The 18,102-nt window shown below is 68.0% G+C and overlaps 2 protein-coding genes across 3 annotated transcripts; both read right to left on the minus strand.

Moving 5' to 3' along the window:
* Nucleotides 1-4: 4 nt before the first annotated feature.
* EIF4B (eukaryotic translation initiation factor 4B) lies at nt 5-10,777 on the minus strand. Of its 2 annotated transcripts, none has more exons than XM_065043435.1 (15): nt 10,632-10,777; nt 7,105-7,242; nt 6,452-6,660; nt 4,691-4,807; nt 4,373-4,427; nt 3,837-3,980; nt 3,289-3,399; nt 2,842-3,021; nt 2,510-2,744; nt 2,156-2,274; nt 1,872-2,079; nt 1,646-1,710; nt 1,428-1,515; nt 1,075-1,147; nt 5-958 (listed from the first exon to the last, which is right to left on the minus strand). In XM_065043435.1, the coding sequence occupies exons 1-15, from the start codon at nt 10,642-10,644 to the stop codon at nt 881-883; spliced, it is 1,833 nt and encodes a 610-aa protein (XP_064899507.1). In that variant the 5' UTR covers nt 10,645-10,777; the 3' UTR covers nt 5-880. The 2 variants fall into 2 exon arrangements, with proteins under 2 accessions (XP_064899507.1, XP_064899506.1); XM_065043434.1 differs by lacking the exon at nt 10,632-10,777 and adding an exon at nt 9,878-9,992.
* A 1,139-nt stretch (nt 10,778-11,916) lies between these two features.
* On the minus strand, nt 11,917-18,034 carry KRT18 (keratin 18). The gene is made up of 7 exons (XM_065043469.1): nt 16,347-18,034; nt 15,772-15,854; nt 14,942-15,098; nt 14,403-14,567; nt 13,727-13,852; nt 13,127-13,350; nt 11,917-12,221 (listed from the first exon to the last, which is right to left on the minus strand). Exons 1-7 carry the CDS (start codon nt 17,001-17,003, stop codon nt 12,104-12,106), a joined length of 1,530 nt encoding a protein of 509 aa, XP_064899541.1. The 5' UTR covers nt 17,004-18,034; the 3' UTR covers nt 11,917-12,103.
* Nucleotides 18,035-18,102: the final 68 nt, after the last annotated feature.

Here is an 18,102-nt window from a genome sequence, read left to right on the forward strand (position 1 = left end):
AAAAGGTGTTTTAGATTCTTTTATTGGAGGAAACAACAGAAGAAATGAGCCGGGGGGGGGTCGCAGAGTCAGGGCCGCGGCCGGGACCCCCCGGTTACAAAGAATGTTCATAGATTATTTTGTACACATTTTTACAGGTTTCCCTGGGGGGAGCCAGCCCCGGGGGGGGCACTGGCCCCTCGTGTCCCCCGTGTCCCCTTCACCTCCAACCAGCTAAAACGAGCCCAACCTCACTGGGAGGTGCTGGGGGGGCAGAGCAGGTGTCCCCCCCTTTCCTCCCCAAATTAAAGGGAAAAGGGGGGGGTTTAGGGCCCCCCCGCCGTGCGAGTGTCAGCGTGACGGTGCCGTCCCGGCGAGCTGGTGACGGCGAAATTCGGCTAAAAGAGGAAAAACTGGGAGTATTTCATGGGGGGCACAACGGGGGGCACAACTCCTGCTCTGGGAGTCTGGGGCGCTGTACCTGGAAAAGGGGGGGGCGGGGGGTGAGGGGGGGCACCCCTGAGCGGGGGAGGAGGAGGGGCCAGGGGGGCCGGTACCTCCCAGGGACGGACTGGGCGGGGTCCAGAGCCCACGTCCGACACCCCAGCAGAACCCCCAAAATCCAGCCCCCCGGTCGCAGCCCTACCTCGGGGGGGGAGGGGGGGCATTCACTGAGGGTCAAGTTGCCCAATTCCTCCCCTTTGGGGGGTCGGGGGTGCGCCCCCCCAGCCGCCCGGGGTCCCCCCGGAACGCGCCGCTTTCCTCACTTGGGGCACTTCGCGTTTCATTTTAAGAAGCGACAGGGTCCGGGGGGGGGGGTCACGTTTATTTCCGTCTCGTCTCCATAGAGCATTTGGTGGGTTTGCATTTCAATCCTGCGGCGGGCGGGGGGCGCGGGGGGTCACTCGGCGCACTCTTCATCGTCACCGTCGTCCTCGCCGTCCACCGAGAGCGCCGCGTATTTGCTGGCGTGGCTGAACTGCAACGGGGGGGACGCTCGTGACCCCAAATCCCAAACGCGATTCAAACGGAAACAACGAACTTGAGAAGAACCCCCGTGGGGGTCCGGGCTCACAGCCCCCGACAGGCACTCACGGAGGGGGGGTTCTCCTCCAGTTTCTTTGGCTCAGGCGCAGGTCGCGAGTCGTGATCCTTCCTGCTCTCCTTCCTGCAACAACAGACACCGGTTGGCTCCAGTTCCCAGCCGGCTCCAGTTCCCAGCCGGCTCCAGTTCCCAGCCGGCTCCAGTTCCCAGCCGGCTCCAGTTCCCATCGGCCGGTACCAGACTGGGGAGACGCGGCCTCGAGGGCAAACCCAGGGCTAAGGAGGGCAGTGGGGTTTAAGCACAGCCCGGGGTTTAATCCCAGAGCCCGGCTCCGCTGAGCTGCGGGGGGTGGCACCCCGAATCGCGGGCTGGGGAGCGCAGGGGACCCCCCGGCATCACCCACCGATCGGAATCCCCAGGGCCGCGGTTGGAGCTGACGCTTCGGGCCTTGGAGCCGCCGTCCCGTCCCCCGTCCGGCTTGTTCTCATCTCCTGGGGCAGGAAAGGGGGGGAGGTGTCAGCGAGCCCCCCCGAACACCCCCCCCCTCCACCAGGAGCTCCGCGCCCTTTCCCCCCACCGGGGGTGTTTTTTGGGGGCTGTCTGCGCAGATTTGGGTCTCACCTCTCCTGTGGGTGCCCTTGGGGGGGGTCCCGTCTTCCAAGGGGGGGCTCGGTGCTGTCTGGTTGCTGTGGGGGGGAAATGGTGATGAGCATCAGAAGCTTGCGAGGAGGATAAAAAGGCCGGTGGAGGAGCGGGAGCTGTTTGCTGCTGGGGGGCTGGATGGACTGGGGGGGGCACAGCTTGGGGGGTTAAGCCGGGGACTCGTTTTCTGCCCCCTGGCGCAAACCTGGTGGGCGAGTGCTGCTCCGAATCCGAGCTCTGGGAGCGGGCGGGGGGGTTGCTGCTGCGCTTCACCCAGGCGTTCTCCTTGGGGGGGGGCGCAGGCATCACCTTCAGCGGCTGCTTCTCCTCCTTGGCCTTGGGGGACGGAGCGTCGTCCTCCTTGGCCAGCGGCTCGCTCTCCAGGGACTTCTCGCTCTCCCGCCTTCGCGTGGCTGCGGGGGGACACGGGAGCTGCAGGGGGTGACGAGGGACGCGGCCCAGGTCGGGGTCACCCAGCGCTGGACTCACTCCTGCCCGTGGGGCCGGTTCCCACGGAGGTGCCGGGGGGGCCCGAGTTGCCGGTCTGCGAGGACTCGCTCCCCGTCCGCGACCGCTCCTGGTTCTCCTCGCTGCGCCAGCTGGGATGCCTGTGCCGGTGGAAGGGGTGAGCCGCGTTATTTTGGGGAGGTTGAAGATGAGCAGGGGGGTTCAGAGCACCCGAGAAGTGTCATCGGCACGGCTGCCAAGAGGAAGGGTCAAGGGGGAAGAGAAGGATGCGGCAGGATGGACGTTGTGCCCCTCAAACCATCCCCAAGGGACCCCAGCACCACCAGGACATCTCCCAGTGTGGGGTTTAAGGCAGAAGCCCCCACCCCAACCCACCTCTCTCGGGGCCGTCTTTCTATCCTCTTATCGTCCTCCAGCTGCCGCTGCAGCTTCTCCTGCTCCTTCTGTAGCCGCTCCTCCACCTCGCGCTCCCGGGCGGCCGTGTCCACCGGTTTGGCCCCCCCGAAGATGGAGGCGGCGCGGCTGGACTGGGCGGCGGGGGCCACCGCGGCCTCCTCCTCCTTGGGAGCGCTCCGGGGCTTCAGGTTCAGCTTCGGCCTCTGCGTGGGACCTGCCACGGAGCAAGAAACGCCGAGCGAGCGCACATCGCACCCCGAGCCGCGCTCAGCGGGGCCGGGGCGGCCGGGACCCCCGCCCCGAGCCCTCACCTCTGTCCTCGCGGCGGAAATCGTCCCGGCCGTAGTCGTCCCGGGAGTTCCAGCGATCCATGCGGTCGTCCCGCCGGTCGTAGCGGTCGTCGTAGCGGTCGCCGCAGCCCCGGTAGTCGTCGTCCCGGCGGTAGCCGCTGCCGAACGCCCTCCTGCCGCTGCCTATCCTGGAGTCGTAGCCTGCGGGAGGAAAAGCCCTTCCCAGTTAATCCAGCGAGTCCCAGTCCATCCAACGCCTCGCTGCAGGCCGGTGTCTTTGTAACACGACGGCCTCACATTCAAACCCAGGCCGAGCTGGGCTCTGGTGAGGACGAGAGCAAGGCCAGGGATCCGAGTCGCCAGGGGAGGAAGCGCAAGAGCTCATCCTGCACAGCCCCCCCCAGGCAGGAGGGAACCGGGCGCTGGGCCCCCCGTGCCACCCGCCGCCGTGACCCCGGGGACACCCACCTCGGTCGTAGTCCCTGCTGCGGTCATCGTAGCGGTCCCTGCCCCCGAAGCCGCGGTCCATGTCCCTCCGCGGGCCATCGCGATACCGATCGTCGTAGCGGTCCCGATACCCTGTGGAGGACGAGGGGGTGAGCTCGGAGAAACCCGGCGCCCCGCTGTACTGACTTCCTGGCGCTCGTTGCTAGAGAGTCATTGACCCCTTAACAAAGCGGGAAAACGCAGCTGAGAGACGGCGCCCTGACGGTAACGGAACCGGGGAGCGAGCTGTGCCAGCGTCCGACCACACGGAGCAGAATAAACCGCCCTTGAGCACCACGATAACGCAGATTTTCAGGGGAAGCCACAGAAAAGTGGCTGTTCGGACAGAAAGCTGTAGATTTGGCTTTGGGCTACAGACACAGAGGAAGCGGCCACCAAGTCTGGCAGGAAATCCGTGTGCCGGGGAGGAGCGAAGCGGCGGCCCGAGTCCTGTGTCACCGCGCAGGTCCCCGCAGCCGCCGCTTCAGGACGGCGACGGAGGGAACGGCGTGACTTTTCTGCCAACTCACTGTCCCCGAAGCTGTCGTCGCCTCTGCGGGGCGGGTAATCGTCGAAGCTGTCGCTGGCGGCGGGACGGGCCCTCCAGTCGCTCTCGAACCTCTCCGAGTCGCGGAAGCGATCCCGATCTCTGCCAAAGCAGCGATCGTCGCGATCTGCCGGGGAGGGAGGACACTGCAGCTCACCGGGAGGAGAGCGGCCGAGCGGGAGCACAGCCCGGCCTCCCCAGCTCGCCGCCCGCTATCAGCGGAACCGCCGACGCTTTGCAAAGCCCTTGCCCAAGGCAATTAGCGCGATAGGGACAGTCCGGGGCGTGGGAGGAACCGTTAGATAAGTGCCGGCGGGTAAAACATCCCGGCCGGGGCCTCCAGCAGTGCCGGAGGGAGCCGAGCGTGGCCTGGCCGCAGCAGCGCTCAGACGTGGCGCTTGGGGCGGTGCCGACAGCAGTTTGTCCCCTCCTTAGCGGGGCTGGTCACCGGCCCGGCGCCGGACGCGGTGACCGGGAGGGCCGAGGCGAAGGGCAGACGCGAGGCGGCGGGATACAAACCTTTATCCTGAGCTTGATCAGCAACATCCACTCGTATCCTTCTGTTCCCTAGAGACTGGAAAAAGAGGGAGAAATCAGCCCCACGGCCTGAGGACGCGCGGGGGGCGAGAGGAGCCGGCTTGGGGACAATTCCCGAGCGCAGAGCGGGTGGCTGGTGGAACACAGGCTGATGGCCTTAAAACGCACTTTCTGCCCCGTTTAAGATCTCTCGAGCTGGGCCGGCCGCCGCCCCGCAGGAAAACGCCTCTGAGCGTGGCCGGCGAGGCGCCTGCTCTGAGCGCGGCTCCCGCCGCCCGGCCGCCGCGCGGGGGGACTCACCTCTTCATTGAGGCTCAGCGCCTGGAACAAGGAGTCGATGTCTTCGAACTCGGCGTAACCAAAACCTTTCAACCTCTCGGGGTTGGTGGGCTCCCGCGGCAGCCGCACAGCGCTGATCTGCAGGGGAAGAGGGACACGCGCGTGACGACCCGTGCTCCGCAACGGGCTGGGATGGAGCTACCAGACCCACACACCCCGTCGCCATCAGGGACCCAGTTCATCCGCTCGGTGACGGGGTTCGACTCTCCTGTCAAACACACGACAGACACCAAAAGTGCCACCGACGCGCGCCCGGAGGATTTGGTGCCATCGGGGGGTTCCCAGCTGCAGATCTCAGCAGCTGCCGCGGGGACGGGTGCGAAGGGCCGGGAGGGCTCGGCTGCTCCGCGCCCACAAACCCTCTGACCCCACAGCCGTGGGCTCCTCGCGCCGGCTCCTCCGCATCCCACCCGCTCCGGAGCTCGTCCAAGCTCCCGAGTTAAAAACCCTGTCAAAAATCAGTTTTGGATCTGTTCCACCACGACTTTTTGTGGTCAACGTGAGTCTGGGGGGCAGGGACAGCTTGCTGGTTTTGCCACGTCGTATGTCACGTGTGATACGTCGCGCTTGAAGCCCTCCGTGTCCCTTCAGGCCCTCTGAGATGTCCCCCCCGCGCTTGCGCCTCGACAGCCCCTCCCTGCCCCGCTGCGGGTCCCGAAGTTCAGCTGCCCCAGCTCATTCCCCGCTGGGAGCCCCGAAAACCCGCAGCTCGTCACGTGCCGGCACAAATCGCCCTCAGACGAGCCGCACGCCAGGAGCCGCCGCGCGAACCAGCGCCGGCGAGGCCGGGAAGGGAGGAGCGAGGGGTGCGGAGCAAAACGTGCCCTGCGAGGGCCACCCCGCTTCGCTGCTCACTCTCCTGCCGGGACGTGGCCAAAGCCGCAGCCTCCGGGCGCGCTCCTGCTCGGCGGGAGCTTCGCCCACGCTCCCGCTCTGCGGGGGGAGCGGATGCTGCCTCAGCAGGCAGGAAAGGCCACACAAACAAGCTGAGAAGGAAAACGGAGGGGCAGCGGCGCGGGAGCTATCTGCTGCCGTCAGCGCGGCCCGTGCCGGCTCCGGCCGCGTCGACCAGCGAGACCTCCCGGGATGGAAACGGCCGTTACCCACCGCCGCGCGCTGTCCCGCCCTCGTCCTGCCCGAACGAACCCAGGGATCCGAAATTCTTAAAGCGGGGAAAACAGAGCATTGTCACGGCAGGACGGGAGGACGCCACGGGAGGACGTCCCGAGCGAGCTCCCGCGGGGAAGCCCCGCGGAGGACCAGGCCCACCCTGGGCCCAGCTCAAGCCCCTCAGCAGCGGCCGCGGCGCTTCAAGAGGTTGTATTTGAGAAAGGGCAGCAAATTCCAGACAGGCAGAGGAGGGGAAAAAAGTGAGACCAGCAAGGCGAGAGAGAAACTACAGAATTGTTCTGGGTGGAAAAGCCCCTCAAGATCATCGAGTCCAACCATTCAGCCAACGCTGGCACTAAAACGTCCCTGAGAACCTCGTCTGTCCAGCCCTCCAGGGCTGGCGACTCCAGCACTGCCCTGGGCAGCCTGCTCAATGCCCCACAGCCCTTTGGGGAAGGAACTGTTCCCCAGATCCAACCTCAGCCTCCTTCCCCAGCTCCGTCCCCTCCTCTGAACTCGCTCCAGCTCCTCAAGCAGGAACCACCTCACGGAGCAGGAACGGGGATCCGAAGCCCCGGAGTCTCCCAGCCCACGGCCCCGAGCGTCACTCACGTTGAGCCCCCTGAAGAAATCCTTGATGGATTCCTCCGTCACGTCGTAGGGCAGGTTTCCCAGGAAGGCGGTGTAGGGCGGTGATTTCGGGAGGCGGCTTCTGTCGATGTTGGGCTCCCGCGCGGCCCGCGGGGCGGTGGGCAGCAGGGAGCGGTCGATCGGAGGGGCCCGGTACACGTCGTCATCGTTACTGTGCCAAGTGGTGGAGACTGAAACGGGAAACGGGGTGAACGATCGGCACCAGCAGCCACCAAGGAGACACCGAGGGAGGCCGGAGAGCACCGGTTCGGCCCATCTCACCCCGCCACCTTTAATAACGCATTAAAAGCCTTTCCAGGATTAATTCCTGTTTGAATCGCAGCCCATCTCATGGAAAAATACCACGGCTCGGTACGAATGTTTGCAGAGGGAGAATTCGCGGCGATGGCCGGTGAAGTCCTGGGCTCTGGTGAACCCGCCCGCCCTCCCCTTTCTCTGCTCTGGTTACACCAACAAAAAGCCCTTTTATCCCATTTCTGTTCCCCGCGCGGGTGAGAACCTCCCTCCCCTTGGCCAGACCGCGAGTCTCGCTCCTAACAAGAACTGCGATTTGCTCTCCGAGCTTAATTACTCCCCGAAAACCAAAACTGAGCCACGTCTGGGTGTGCCGGTACCGTCTCCTTCCAGGTCGTCTGTCTCGTCGGCCCAGCTGACGGGCTTGGGGATGTAGGTCGGGCCCCCGCCGCCGCCGCCGTCCTCCGCCAGGAAGTCCGTCAGAGTCAGGGTCTTGCCCTTCTTGTTCTTCTTCTTTGCTGAGGGGGAAAACAGGGGACGGGGTGAGCCATGCCCAGAGCCGCCCGGGTCTGGAGGGCGGGGAAGGAGGAGCCGTCTGGGCCAGCGGGACGTGACACCGGCCACCCATCTCAGCTTATTTTCCACTTCCAAAGGGATGAACAGCCTCGAATTCATCGCGGCTGAGAACCAAAGCTTCCACTGCTCACACTTCACACTTTTGGGGTCAGCCGTACCCACAAACCCCCGGGGTATGTTTATTTTGGGGGGAGGAGGTGGGAGAGACGCCACCACACGTGCACGGGGGACGAGACGTGGCGAGCGCGGCACAACGGTCCCGCGGCCACCGGGATCCCCCCGGAGCCCGATCCGACCGGCCTCACCAACACCTTCATAAACCCCCAAATCCCTCCGGCTCGGGGAGCGTGGGGATTTTTGGGCTCCGTCGCAGCCCCAGCGCGTGTATTTGTCACGGCTGGAGCCCGTCCCGCAGCCGCGACGCCTCCCGTGGCGCCGGGGACGCGCGGTATCAATGGGAAGGCAGGTTATGGTGCAGCTTGCAGAATCCCGTGTGCTGGGTTTCTCCTTCCCCTTGCAGCGGGAATTGCTGCCACCCTGCGGCACCGACGGCAGAGCAGGAGCCGATGGTGCTCCCACCCGCAGAACAGCACCTCTGCCTCCGAAATCTGCGCGTTCGCCCGCAAAACCAGCACCTTCACCTGCAAGAATCGCACCCTCACCCCAAAACCTTCGCGGGCAGAGCCCTGGGGTCAGACCCCCGGCCCCGGGAAACCCCCTGGCAGCGCTTCAGCTCTTCTCTCCACAGAAAAGGGCAAGAGCAGCTGCTGTAGGAGACACTCCAGCAAAAGCGCCAATGGCTTTGGAAACACGCACTCCCATCTGCGCTGAGATGGAATAACAGACTGGGGACGGGCGGACTCCGGGCGGCTCATCGCTGCCCGGGCGGCTGGCCAGGGAGGGCGGTCATTAACCAGGAAAGGTTGCGGCAGCCCTAATGACGACAAGAATAGACGCGGGAGTTTCGCAGGCTGCTCGTTTGCGGGCTCTAATTAGCCGCCGCTCGCCTGGCAGGGCGCGGAGTGGAGGGACTGCTCACCGCATGGCTTCACGCGCTTTTATCCCACCAAAATCCCGGCGCCAGCGCCAACGCCAACTGCCAGCAGGGAAACGGGAGCGCGCGTATGGATCGACCGCCCGTGCGCGGCACCGGGACCCCGTGCCAGCCCAAGCCCCCGCCCCACGGGCGCTGCTCTCCCGCTTCAGGCCGAGCGCGGGTTCCAAGGCAGCGCGGAACCGCACCCTGCGAAGATGGAGCTCCCAGCACCTCCTGTCCTGACACTGTCACCAGGTTGTCACTCCCAACGTCCCTCAGGACTCTGGCGGGGTCAGAGAAGAGCTGAGCCCAAAAATGACCCTTAACCCCGAGGTTCTGGCAAAGCCATGATGGCTGAGCCACACGGAGCTGCTCCATCGTCACCGCTGACCCCGGGGGGACGCTTTCCAGCCCCCCAGCGCCGCGTTGGTGGCCGTATCAGGGGGTGACAAGGCACAGGTGCTGCCCAGGGGCCTCGTCACCCGCGGCTGCAAACACCTCCGGGCCCCCCACATTTCGCCGCCGGTTTTCAGCGCACGCTGTTCTACCCGCAGGCAAAGGCCGGCGGCTGTAAATCCCGTCAGCCCTTTGGAACAACGCAAAGCTCCGTCTGCCAGGGGGAAACTCATGGAAAAATGACGTCAGTGCCGGATAAAAACGCCGGGAGAGCGGCGACCGCCTGGAAAAGGCGAAGGAGAAGGCTCTGCCGCCGAGGCGAGCGTCGCTCCCAAGGACGGGAGGCCGGGGGTGTTTTACTCGCCCCACCGTGGCAAAAACCCCTTTCCAAATGACGCCGATCAGCTCGCAGGCGGCCCCAGAACCCACAGCCCGGGTTTGCTCCGGCCACACCGAACCGTCGCCGAGTCCCGCGCAGGCGGCGCCGGCGCGGAGCAGCTTCTGCTGCAGCATAACGGTGTCGCTGCACCTGCCGACACCCCACCCGGGCAAAGCTGCCCCTTCTGCGCGTTTTAACCCTGCCAGGGCAGCTGAGCCCCCCGGGACAGGCTGAGGTGTTATTCTGGCACCGAATGGCACACGTGGAACCTTCAGTGGGTTGTGTGGCTGCAATCGGCCCCAAGAACCTCCCCTGGGGCTGAGCCCCGCACAGCTGGGGGAACAGGGCAGCAGCGACGCCCGCCCTGCCCTGCGGAGGAGGACGAAGGCGTGTGGCGTCGAACCGTCTCTTTGGAAGCACGAAGCGGCCGTGTCGGTGTCACCGCGGCTTCAGGAGCCCAAGCGTGGCGCTCACCGCCCGGCAGCGCGTCCTTGCCCGCCTCGAGGCCCGTTTCACCGCTCTGCCCTGTTTCAAAGCCTCCTCGGCACGCCGGAGCCCGGCAGGCGGTGCCCGTGGCGGTGCCGGGTTCCGGGCAGGCGGGAGCGCGGCAGCTCAGCAAACCCCAGAGATCTGGGGCAGAAGAAGGAAGCGTTTCTGCATTTCCCCCCAGCGGGCTCCAAATGGCGCCGCGGCTTGGAGCGAGCAGCTCAGGGCCCGAAGGCCGACACTTCGGGGCCAGGGGGAAGGCGCTGGGCGGTGGATTTACCAGTGGGGGGGCTATCTGGGGAGAAGAAAGCATGGAAAAACGGCTGAGCGCGGGCTGGGGGGCGGGAAGAGCCGCCCCTGCTGCCGGCACCGACCACCATGTTGCGGGGAATCAGGGCGGGAGCAGAGGGCGGGGGACAAAGCCACGGCGGGGGGGGCGCACGGTGCGTCCGCCGGTTCCCGAGGGAGAAACGACCTGTTCCCCCCACGCCGTCGGCCGCAAGGAGACTCAAGGGTACGCGGCGGTGCCGGGAGGCGGAGCGGCGCCGGCGGGGCTGCGGTGCCCGGGGCGTCCCCGGTGCCCGGGGCGTCCCCCCCGGTACCGGCCGCCCGACCGCGTGCGCGCCGCGCACCCACGTGGGTGCCGCCCCGCTCCCCCCGCCCCGCCGCCCGCGCCTGCGCACTGCCGCGCCCGAGCCTTCCATCTGCTCCCGCCCGCTCCCCCCCCCGGAACGTCAATCACCGCCGGCGGCGCGCGCCCCCCCACCAACAGGAGGCGGGGAAGGGGGGGGGGGCGGGAGGCGGCGGCCGCGCGCGCTGGCCCTGAGGGGACGGGGTGGAAGTGTGTGGGGGGGGGGGGAGGCCGGTTCTCCGGTCCCGCCGCCCGCTCCCCGTCCCGCCGGTCCCGCCGCTGCCGCCCGCCCCCGCAGCCCCCCGGGGAGCGGAAGGTCCCGGCACGGTCCGGGGGAGCCCCATCGGCGCCGGCCGCGCCCCGCAGAGGCCGCCGGGCACCGCCGCCGCCGCGCAGCGCTCACCTGAGGCCGCCATGTTGGGAAGAGGCAGAGAAGGCAAAGGACCCGGATGGCGCCGTCACGTGACTATGAGCGGCCCGCCCCCTTCCAGAGGGGCGGGGCCGGCTGTGGGAGCGGCTGATTCTGCGCTTGGCGGTGCCGCCCGCGCCGTCATTGGGTGTGCGGAGCCGTCGTGCAAAGCGCCGGCACCCCGTGCAGAACACCGGCACCCCGTGCAGAACACCGGCACCCCGTGCAAAACACCGGCACCCCGTGCAGAACACCGACACCCCGTGCAAAACACCGGCACCCCGTGCAAAACACCGGCACCCCGTGCAAAACACCGGCACCCAGTGCAAAACACCGGCACCCCGTGCAGAACACCGGCACCCCGTGAAGAGCACCGGCACCCCGTGCAAAACACCGGCACCCAGTGCAAAACACCGGCACCCCGTGCAGAGCACCGGCACCCCGTGCAAAACACCGGCACCCAGTGCAAAACACCGGCACCCCGTGCAGAACACCGGCACCCCGTGAAGAGCACCGGCACCCCGTGCAAAACACCGGCACCCAGTGCAAAACACCGGCACCCCGTGCAGAGCACCGGCACCCCGTGCAAAACACCGGCACCCAGTGCAAAACACCGGCACCCCGTGCAGAACGCCGGCACCCCGTGCAAAGCACCGGCACCCCGTGCAGAACACCGGCACCCCGTGCAGAGCACCGGCACCCCGTGCAGAACGCCGGCACCCCGTGCAGAGCGCCGGCACCCCGTGCAGAGCACCGGCACCCCCTGGTTGCACCCCGGCCTTGCAGGCTGAGCCGCGGGGTGCAGCGCCACCCCCGCAACCCGCTGCCCCGTCCCCCGTGTCCCCCCCGGCAGCGGCGGCTCAGCCACGGGGAAGCGGCCGGAGCTCGGGAATGACCCCCGCGGCTGTCTGTCCTCTGTCCGGCTGCCTGTCCATCCGCCGCAACCCCCGCCTTGCATCCACCCCACCTACCAGCTCCCCATCCATATGTCTGTCTGTCCATCCATCCATCCGTCCATCCATCCTTCTGTCCATCCTTCCATCCATCCACCCCTCCATTTGTCCATATACCTGTCCACCCATCCATCCATCCGTCCACCCACCCATCAGCATCAAACCACCCACCTGTCCACCTGCCAGTCCCTCCTCCGTCTATCCCTCTGTCCGCCCCCCAGGCTCTCCAGACTCTCACCGCCCCCTCGTGCCTCAGTTTCCCCCTCCCCGCAGCCCCATCCCTGTTCCCTCACCCGAAAGGTAAAGACACCAAGATGAGACATCTCCCCAAGGGGTGAAATTGCCATTTTATTGGTGGGGGGAGCCCGGGGCCCCCCCCGGCTTTGCAGGTCTCCCCAGGGTGCCAGGGGTCTCCGGTGTTCCAGGTGTCCCCAGCGTTCCAGGTGTCCCTGGGGTGCCGGGTGTCCCTGGGGTGCTGGGGGTCCCCGGTGTGCCGGGGGTCCCCCGGGCGGCTCAGTACGTCCGCACCTTCACCTCCTTGGTCTCGGTCACCACCTTCCCGTCCGACAGCCGCTGGGTGCTGCGCTGGGTGGTGCTGCTGGTGGTCTCCTTCTCCAGGGCGTCCTGCAGGCTGGGGGACCAGGGGGCGGCTGAGGGGGGACAGCCCACCATGCCCCTTCCCTGTGCCCCCCCCTCGGAGGTGTCACCCCCCCACCCTTCTCAGTGTCACCCCAAGGAACCGAGAGGTGACGGAGCTGGAGGGTCCTGGAGGATGGGGCTGGTGCGTCCCGGCATGTTGGGCTCATCCCGGCTGGATGTCACCACTGTCCCCTCACTGTCCCCAGAGAATTGAGGGTGATGGGACCTGGGACATCCTATCACCTGGGGCTCATCCCTTCTGGATGCCGCCACTGTCCCCTTGCTATCCCCAGGGTACCCTGAAGGATGGGACCTGGATGTCCCACCGCCTGGGGCTCATCCATTCTGGATGCTGCCACTGTCCCCTCACTGCCCCCAGAGCGTTGTGGCTGATGGGACCTGGATGTCCCATCGCCTGGGGCTCATCCCCTCTGGATGCCACCACTGTCCCCTAGAGTGTCCTGAAGGACGGAGCTGGGACATCCTGTCACCTGGGGCTCATCCCTTCTGGATGCCGCCCCTGTCCCCTCGCTGTCCCCAGAGCACTCGGCTGGCGGGACCTGGACACCCTATCACCTGGGGCTCATCCCTTCTGGATGCTGCCACTGTCCCCTCGCTGTCCCCAGCTGTCCCCAGAGCACTCGGCTGGCGGGACCCGCAGCCCCATCGCCTGGGGCTCATCCCTTCTGGACGCCGCCCCTGTCCCCTAGAGTGTCCTGAAGGACGGAGCTGGGACATCCTGTCACCTGGGGCTCATCCCTTCTGGATGCCGCCCCTGTCCCCTCGCTGTCCCCAGAGCACTCGGCTGGCGGGACCCGCAGCCCCATGGCCTGGGGCTCGTCCCGCGGGCCGCCGCCGCCGTCCCGGCCCAGCCGCCCCGCCCCCGCCGCCCCTCACCTGAACTCCTCCCCGCCCTCCAGCAGCTGCCGGTAGGTCGCGATCTCGGCCTGCAGCTTGTCCCTGACGCTGAGCAGCGCCTGGTGCTCGTCGGCCTGGCGCTGCAGCTCGGCGCGCAGCTGCGCCAGCTCGGCCTCGGCGCGCAGCACCAGCGCCTGCAGCTGCTCCAGCTGCGCGCCGTAGCGGCTCTCGGCCTCCAGCAGCGCGGCCTCCAGCCCGGCCTTCTGCACAGCACAGCGCAGCGCGCTCAGCCCGCGCGGGGCCGGGGGCGCGGGTCATGGGGACGTGGGGACGCGGGGGACACGGGGGGACACGGGGACACGGGGGACGTGGGGACGCGGGGATCCGGGGGACACGGGGACGTGGGGACATGGGGGACATGGGGGACGTGGAAATGCGGGGGACATGGGGACATTGGGGACGTGGGGGACACGAGGGATGCGGGGGATGTGGGGGACACAGGGGACACAGGGGCGCGGGGGACGTGGGGAACATGGGGGACACGGGGACATGGGGATGTGGGGGACATGGGGGACACAGGAACGTGGGGACATGGGGACGTGGGGGACGCGGGGGACGCAGGGGACGCGGGGCACGCACCTGGTTGCGCAGGGAGTCCAGGTCGATCTCCAGCGTCTGCACGGTGCGGCGCAGGTCCAGCGCGGTGCTGCGCGCCGTGTCCACGTCCTTGCTGCTCCGCGTGATCTCGATGGTGCTCTCGGTGATCTTGGGGTCACGCGTGGGGGTCGGGGGTCAGCGCCCACCCAGCGCATGGGGGGTGAAGCCACCCCAGGAGGAGAAGCCCCTGGGACAGGGGTCACCCCAAACGGCCCCAGGGACCACGACCCGCCTGGAGAAGGGCCCGGCGCGGGGGGTCACCCTGGGACGGGTTTCCCCTGGGAATGTCCCCGATGTTGGACCAAGAACCCTTGGAAAAGGTCCCCACTGTACACTTGGGGTCCCCTGTGGGATGGGGTCACCCCAGAAAGGTCCCAATGTTGGACCAAGAACCCCTTGGAGAAGGTTCCCACCAGGTCTCGGGGTCCCCTATGGGATGGGGGTCTCCCAGGAGTGTCCCCACTTTTGGGCCAGGACCCCATTTGGTCGAGTGCTCCTCATGGGGTGCCCCCATGTCACACTGGGGACCCCCGGGAACACACTCCCTGCATTGGGGTTCCCCCTCATGTCCCCACCCCTTGGCTCGACACCCCCAAGAGCAGAATCCCCATGGGTGTCCTGGGGACCCCGGGTGCAGGTTTTCGGGGGACGGCCCCACCTGCCGCCCCCACTGCTTCTCCAGGTCCTCCAGGTTCTTCTGGGCCAGCGCGTCGTACTGCGCGCGGATCTCGGCCATGATCTTGCCCAGGTCCTGCGACTTGGGCGCGTCCACCTCCACCGTCAGCGCCGAGTCCGCCACCTGCGCCTGCAGGCTCTTCACCTCCTGGCGGCAGCGAGGGGCCGGTGTCACCGCGGGGTCCACACCGCCCCCCCCCAGCCGGTGTCACCACAGGGTCCCCAACATCCCCCCCCACCAGCCGGTGTCACCGCGGGGTCCCCACTGTCCCCCACACTGGCCAGTATCACCGCAGGGTCCTCATCATCCCACCCCCCCAGCCGGTGTCACCACGGGGTCCCTGCTGCCCACCCCCAACCGGCGTCACCGCGGGGTCCCCACCGTCCCCCCCACTGGCTGGTGTCACCGCGGCGTCCCCACATTCCCCCCACCTAGCCGGTGTCACCGCGGGGTCCCCGCTGCCCCCCCCCAGTGGGTGTCACCGCAGGGTCCCCGCCGCCCCCCCGGCCGGGCCCCCCCACCTCCTCGTGGTTCTTCTTCATGAAGATGAGCTCCTCCTTGAGCGCCTCGATCTCGCCCTCCAGCTGCAGCCGCGCCATGTTGGTGTCGTCAATGACCTTGCGCAGCCCCACGATGTCGTTCTCCACCGACAGGCGGATGGCCAGCTCGGCCTCGTACCTGCGGCACCGCGCTCAGTGCCCGCGGCCCCGACCGCCAGCCCAGCCCACCATCCCATCCCTGCCCGCCATCCCATCCCTGCCCGCCATCCCATCCCTGTCCCATCATCCCATCCCTGCCCACCATCCCATCCCTGCCCACCATCCCCATCCCTGCCCACCATCCCCATCCCTGCCCACCATCCCCATCCCTGCCCGCCATCCCATCCCTGCCCGCCATCCCCATCCCTGTCCCATCATCCCATCCCTGCCCACCATCCCATCCCTGTCCCACCATCCTCATCTCCATCTCCAGCCCCAGCCCTGTCCTCGTCCCCATCTGTACTCCTGTCCCTGTCCCATCCCCATCCCCACTCTCAGCTCCATCTCCATCTCCAACTCCATCCCATCCCATCCCATCCCATCCCATCCCATCCCATCCCATCCCATCCCATCCCTGTCCTCATCCCCATCCTTGTCCCTGTCCCCATCTGTGCTCTTATCCCTGTCCCACTCCTATTCCCACCCCTGTCCCCATCCCCATTCATTGTCCCTGTCCCCATTACCATCCCCATCTCTATTCCCAACCTCATTCCCAGCCCTATTCCCATTCCCATTCCCAGTCCCGGCCCCACTTCCACTCCAACCCCACCTTTGCTCCCCCTCCCGCCCCGTTCCCGTCCCCCGTCCCTCACTTGACCCTGAAGTCGTCGGCCGCCAGCCGCGCGTTGTCGATCTGCAGCACCGTGCGGGCGTTGTCCACCGTGGCCCCGAAAATCTGGGGGTGTGGGGGGCAGACGGACACACGGACACGACACTGTCACTGGGGCACGGGCCCCCCCGCCACCACCGCCACCCGCGCCGCCACCACGTCACCACGTCACCCGCGCAGGTGCCACCTTGGCAGCCGCCGCGCTCCGCGGGGGTGGGGGAACCTCGCCCCGGAAAAACCGCGATAAAGCAGGGGGGTTCATGTGAGGGGACCCAGGCGTCCGGGCCGGGCGTGGCTGGGGTTTGGGTGACCTTGGGAAGGTGGCGCTGGAGGGTGTGGGCCTCACTGGACCCTCTGACACCGCCTTGCCCCGTGCCCTTGGTCATGTCCCTTCACCCCCCAAGTGAAGCCCCCAGGGGCGTCCAGCCGCACACCGGTGACATCCTGGGGGTGCAAAGTCCACCCAGCCCCACCACCCGCCGGGTTAATGCTTAACCCCCCGCTGCCACCACCCGCGCTGGGGACCCCGCGCACGCCACGGGGCCGTGGGGACCCCACCTTGTCCCGCAGCTCCTCGATGACGTCCCAGTAGTGGCTCCAGTCCCGGGTGCTGGGGCCTCTCTTGGCCATGACCTCGCGGATCTGCACCTCCAGGCGCCGGTTCTCCTGCTCCAGGCTCCGCACCTTCTCCAAGTAGGTGGCCAAGCGGTCATTGAGCTCCTGCATCGCCTCCTTCTCGTTGGCCACCACACCGGAGCCCGACAGCAACACGCTGCCCCCCAGGCCGGCCCCATAGCCGCCCCCATAGCCGCCCCCATAGCCGCCCCCCGAGCTGCTCAGGGTGCTGGTGCGGGTGACGGAGATGCGGGAGCCCGAGCCCCCCGCCCCAGCATACACGCTGGCCGCGCTGCCCAGGGGCGCGAAGCGGCGGGCGCTGCTGGAGCCGGGGGGGCCGGAGCGGTGGGTGCTGGAGTACACGGTGCTGCGGGAGTAGCTCATGGTGCGGGGCAGCGGAGCGGGACCACGGAGCCGGACGGACGGACGGAGCCGGACGGATGGACGGACGGAGGGACGGGCGTGATTTATAGCAGGGCGAGGAGGGGGCGGCCCCACGGCCCCTCCCCACGGCCCCGCTCCGGCCCCGCGCGGGAAGGTGGGGCTGGAGCCGGCCCAACGCTTTGTTCTTGGGGGGTGCAGGGTGGGGGGCTGCCCCATAACCTGGGGGGCCCTGGGGCAGAGGGACGAGGCTCAGCGCCACATGTTTTTGGGGGTCCCACATGTTTTGGGGGGTTCCGCACGTTTTGGGGACCCCCCCCAGCTCCAGCTCTCCCCACCTTTGCACGCCAGCCCCACATCCCCCCACCCTGGGGGTGGCAGGACCCCCGTGTCCCTGGGCGTCACAAGTAGGGGAGACCTCAGAGGCCCCGGGTGGGGGTCGGTGTGGGTCTCCCCTCGGGGACGTGGGGACAGTCCCGGCGCGGCCCGGGGGGTCGTCCCTCCCAACCGCTCCAGGATCCTGCCCGGGCTCCCCCAGGTGGGAGGGGGGACCCAGGCATACCCCCCCGGGGCAGCCCCCCAGACCTGGGACACCCCGCTGGGGGTTCTGTGTCTCCCGGGCTCCCCCCCAGCGCTTATCGCCCCGGGGCTGATCCAGGGCGGGACCGGAGCATCGCGGGGGGGGGAAATTCCAGCGTTATCTGCGGAGCCTCGGCCCCGCGGGCTGGGGGGGGCACGTCCGCGGGGTCACAGCGGCGGCTCTGGGGGGGGACCCGGCGCGTCCTGGGTTGGGGGGGGGTCACCCCGCCGCAGCGCTCGGGAGCGGGAACCCCGCACGGGGATGCGCCGCGCACAAGCGCGCACCTTGCACGAGCACGCAGCTTTGCACGAGCGTGCCCCCGTGCAGGAACACGCTCCTTTGCACAACCGCGCCCCTCGCACAACCGCGCACTTTTGCACAAGCGCCCGTTTCCAGGCGCCGGCGCGTTGCACGAGCCCTTGCACAAACACACCTTTGCACAACCAGACCCTCTCGCCCCCCGCCGTGCACAACCCCGCACCTTTGCACTTTGCAGGGCGGGGGGACACACGCGCGGGCGGGGCCGCTCCCGGCGCTGCCCGTGTTTGCTCTGGCCGGGCCGAGAGGGGCTGAGTCAGAGCTGGGGGCCGGTGCCCGCGGCGGCTTGGGGGGCCCATCCCGGCCCCTTCTCCCTGGGCAACCTGGGGCTCTGTCCCCGTCTCCTGTCCCGGCGTCCCCTTGGTCACCCCCGCCCCATTCTGCCCCATTCTGCCCCATTCCCGCTCTGTTCCTCACCCA

This window comes from Columba livia, chromosome 29, assembly GCF_036013475.1.
Source record: "Columba livia isolate bColLiv1 breed racing homer chromosome 29, bColLiv1.pat.W.v2, whole genome shotgun sequence".
NCBI lineage: Eukaryota > Metazoa > Chordata > Aves > Columbiformes > Columbidae > Columba > Columba livia.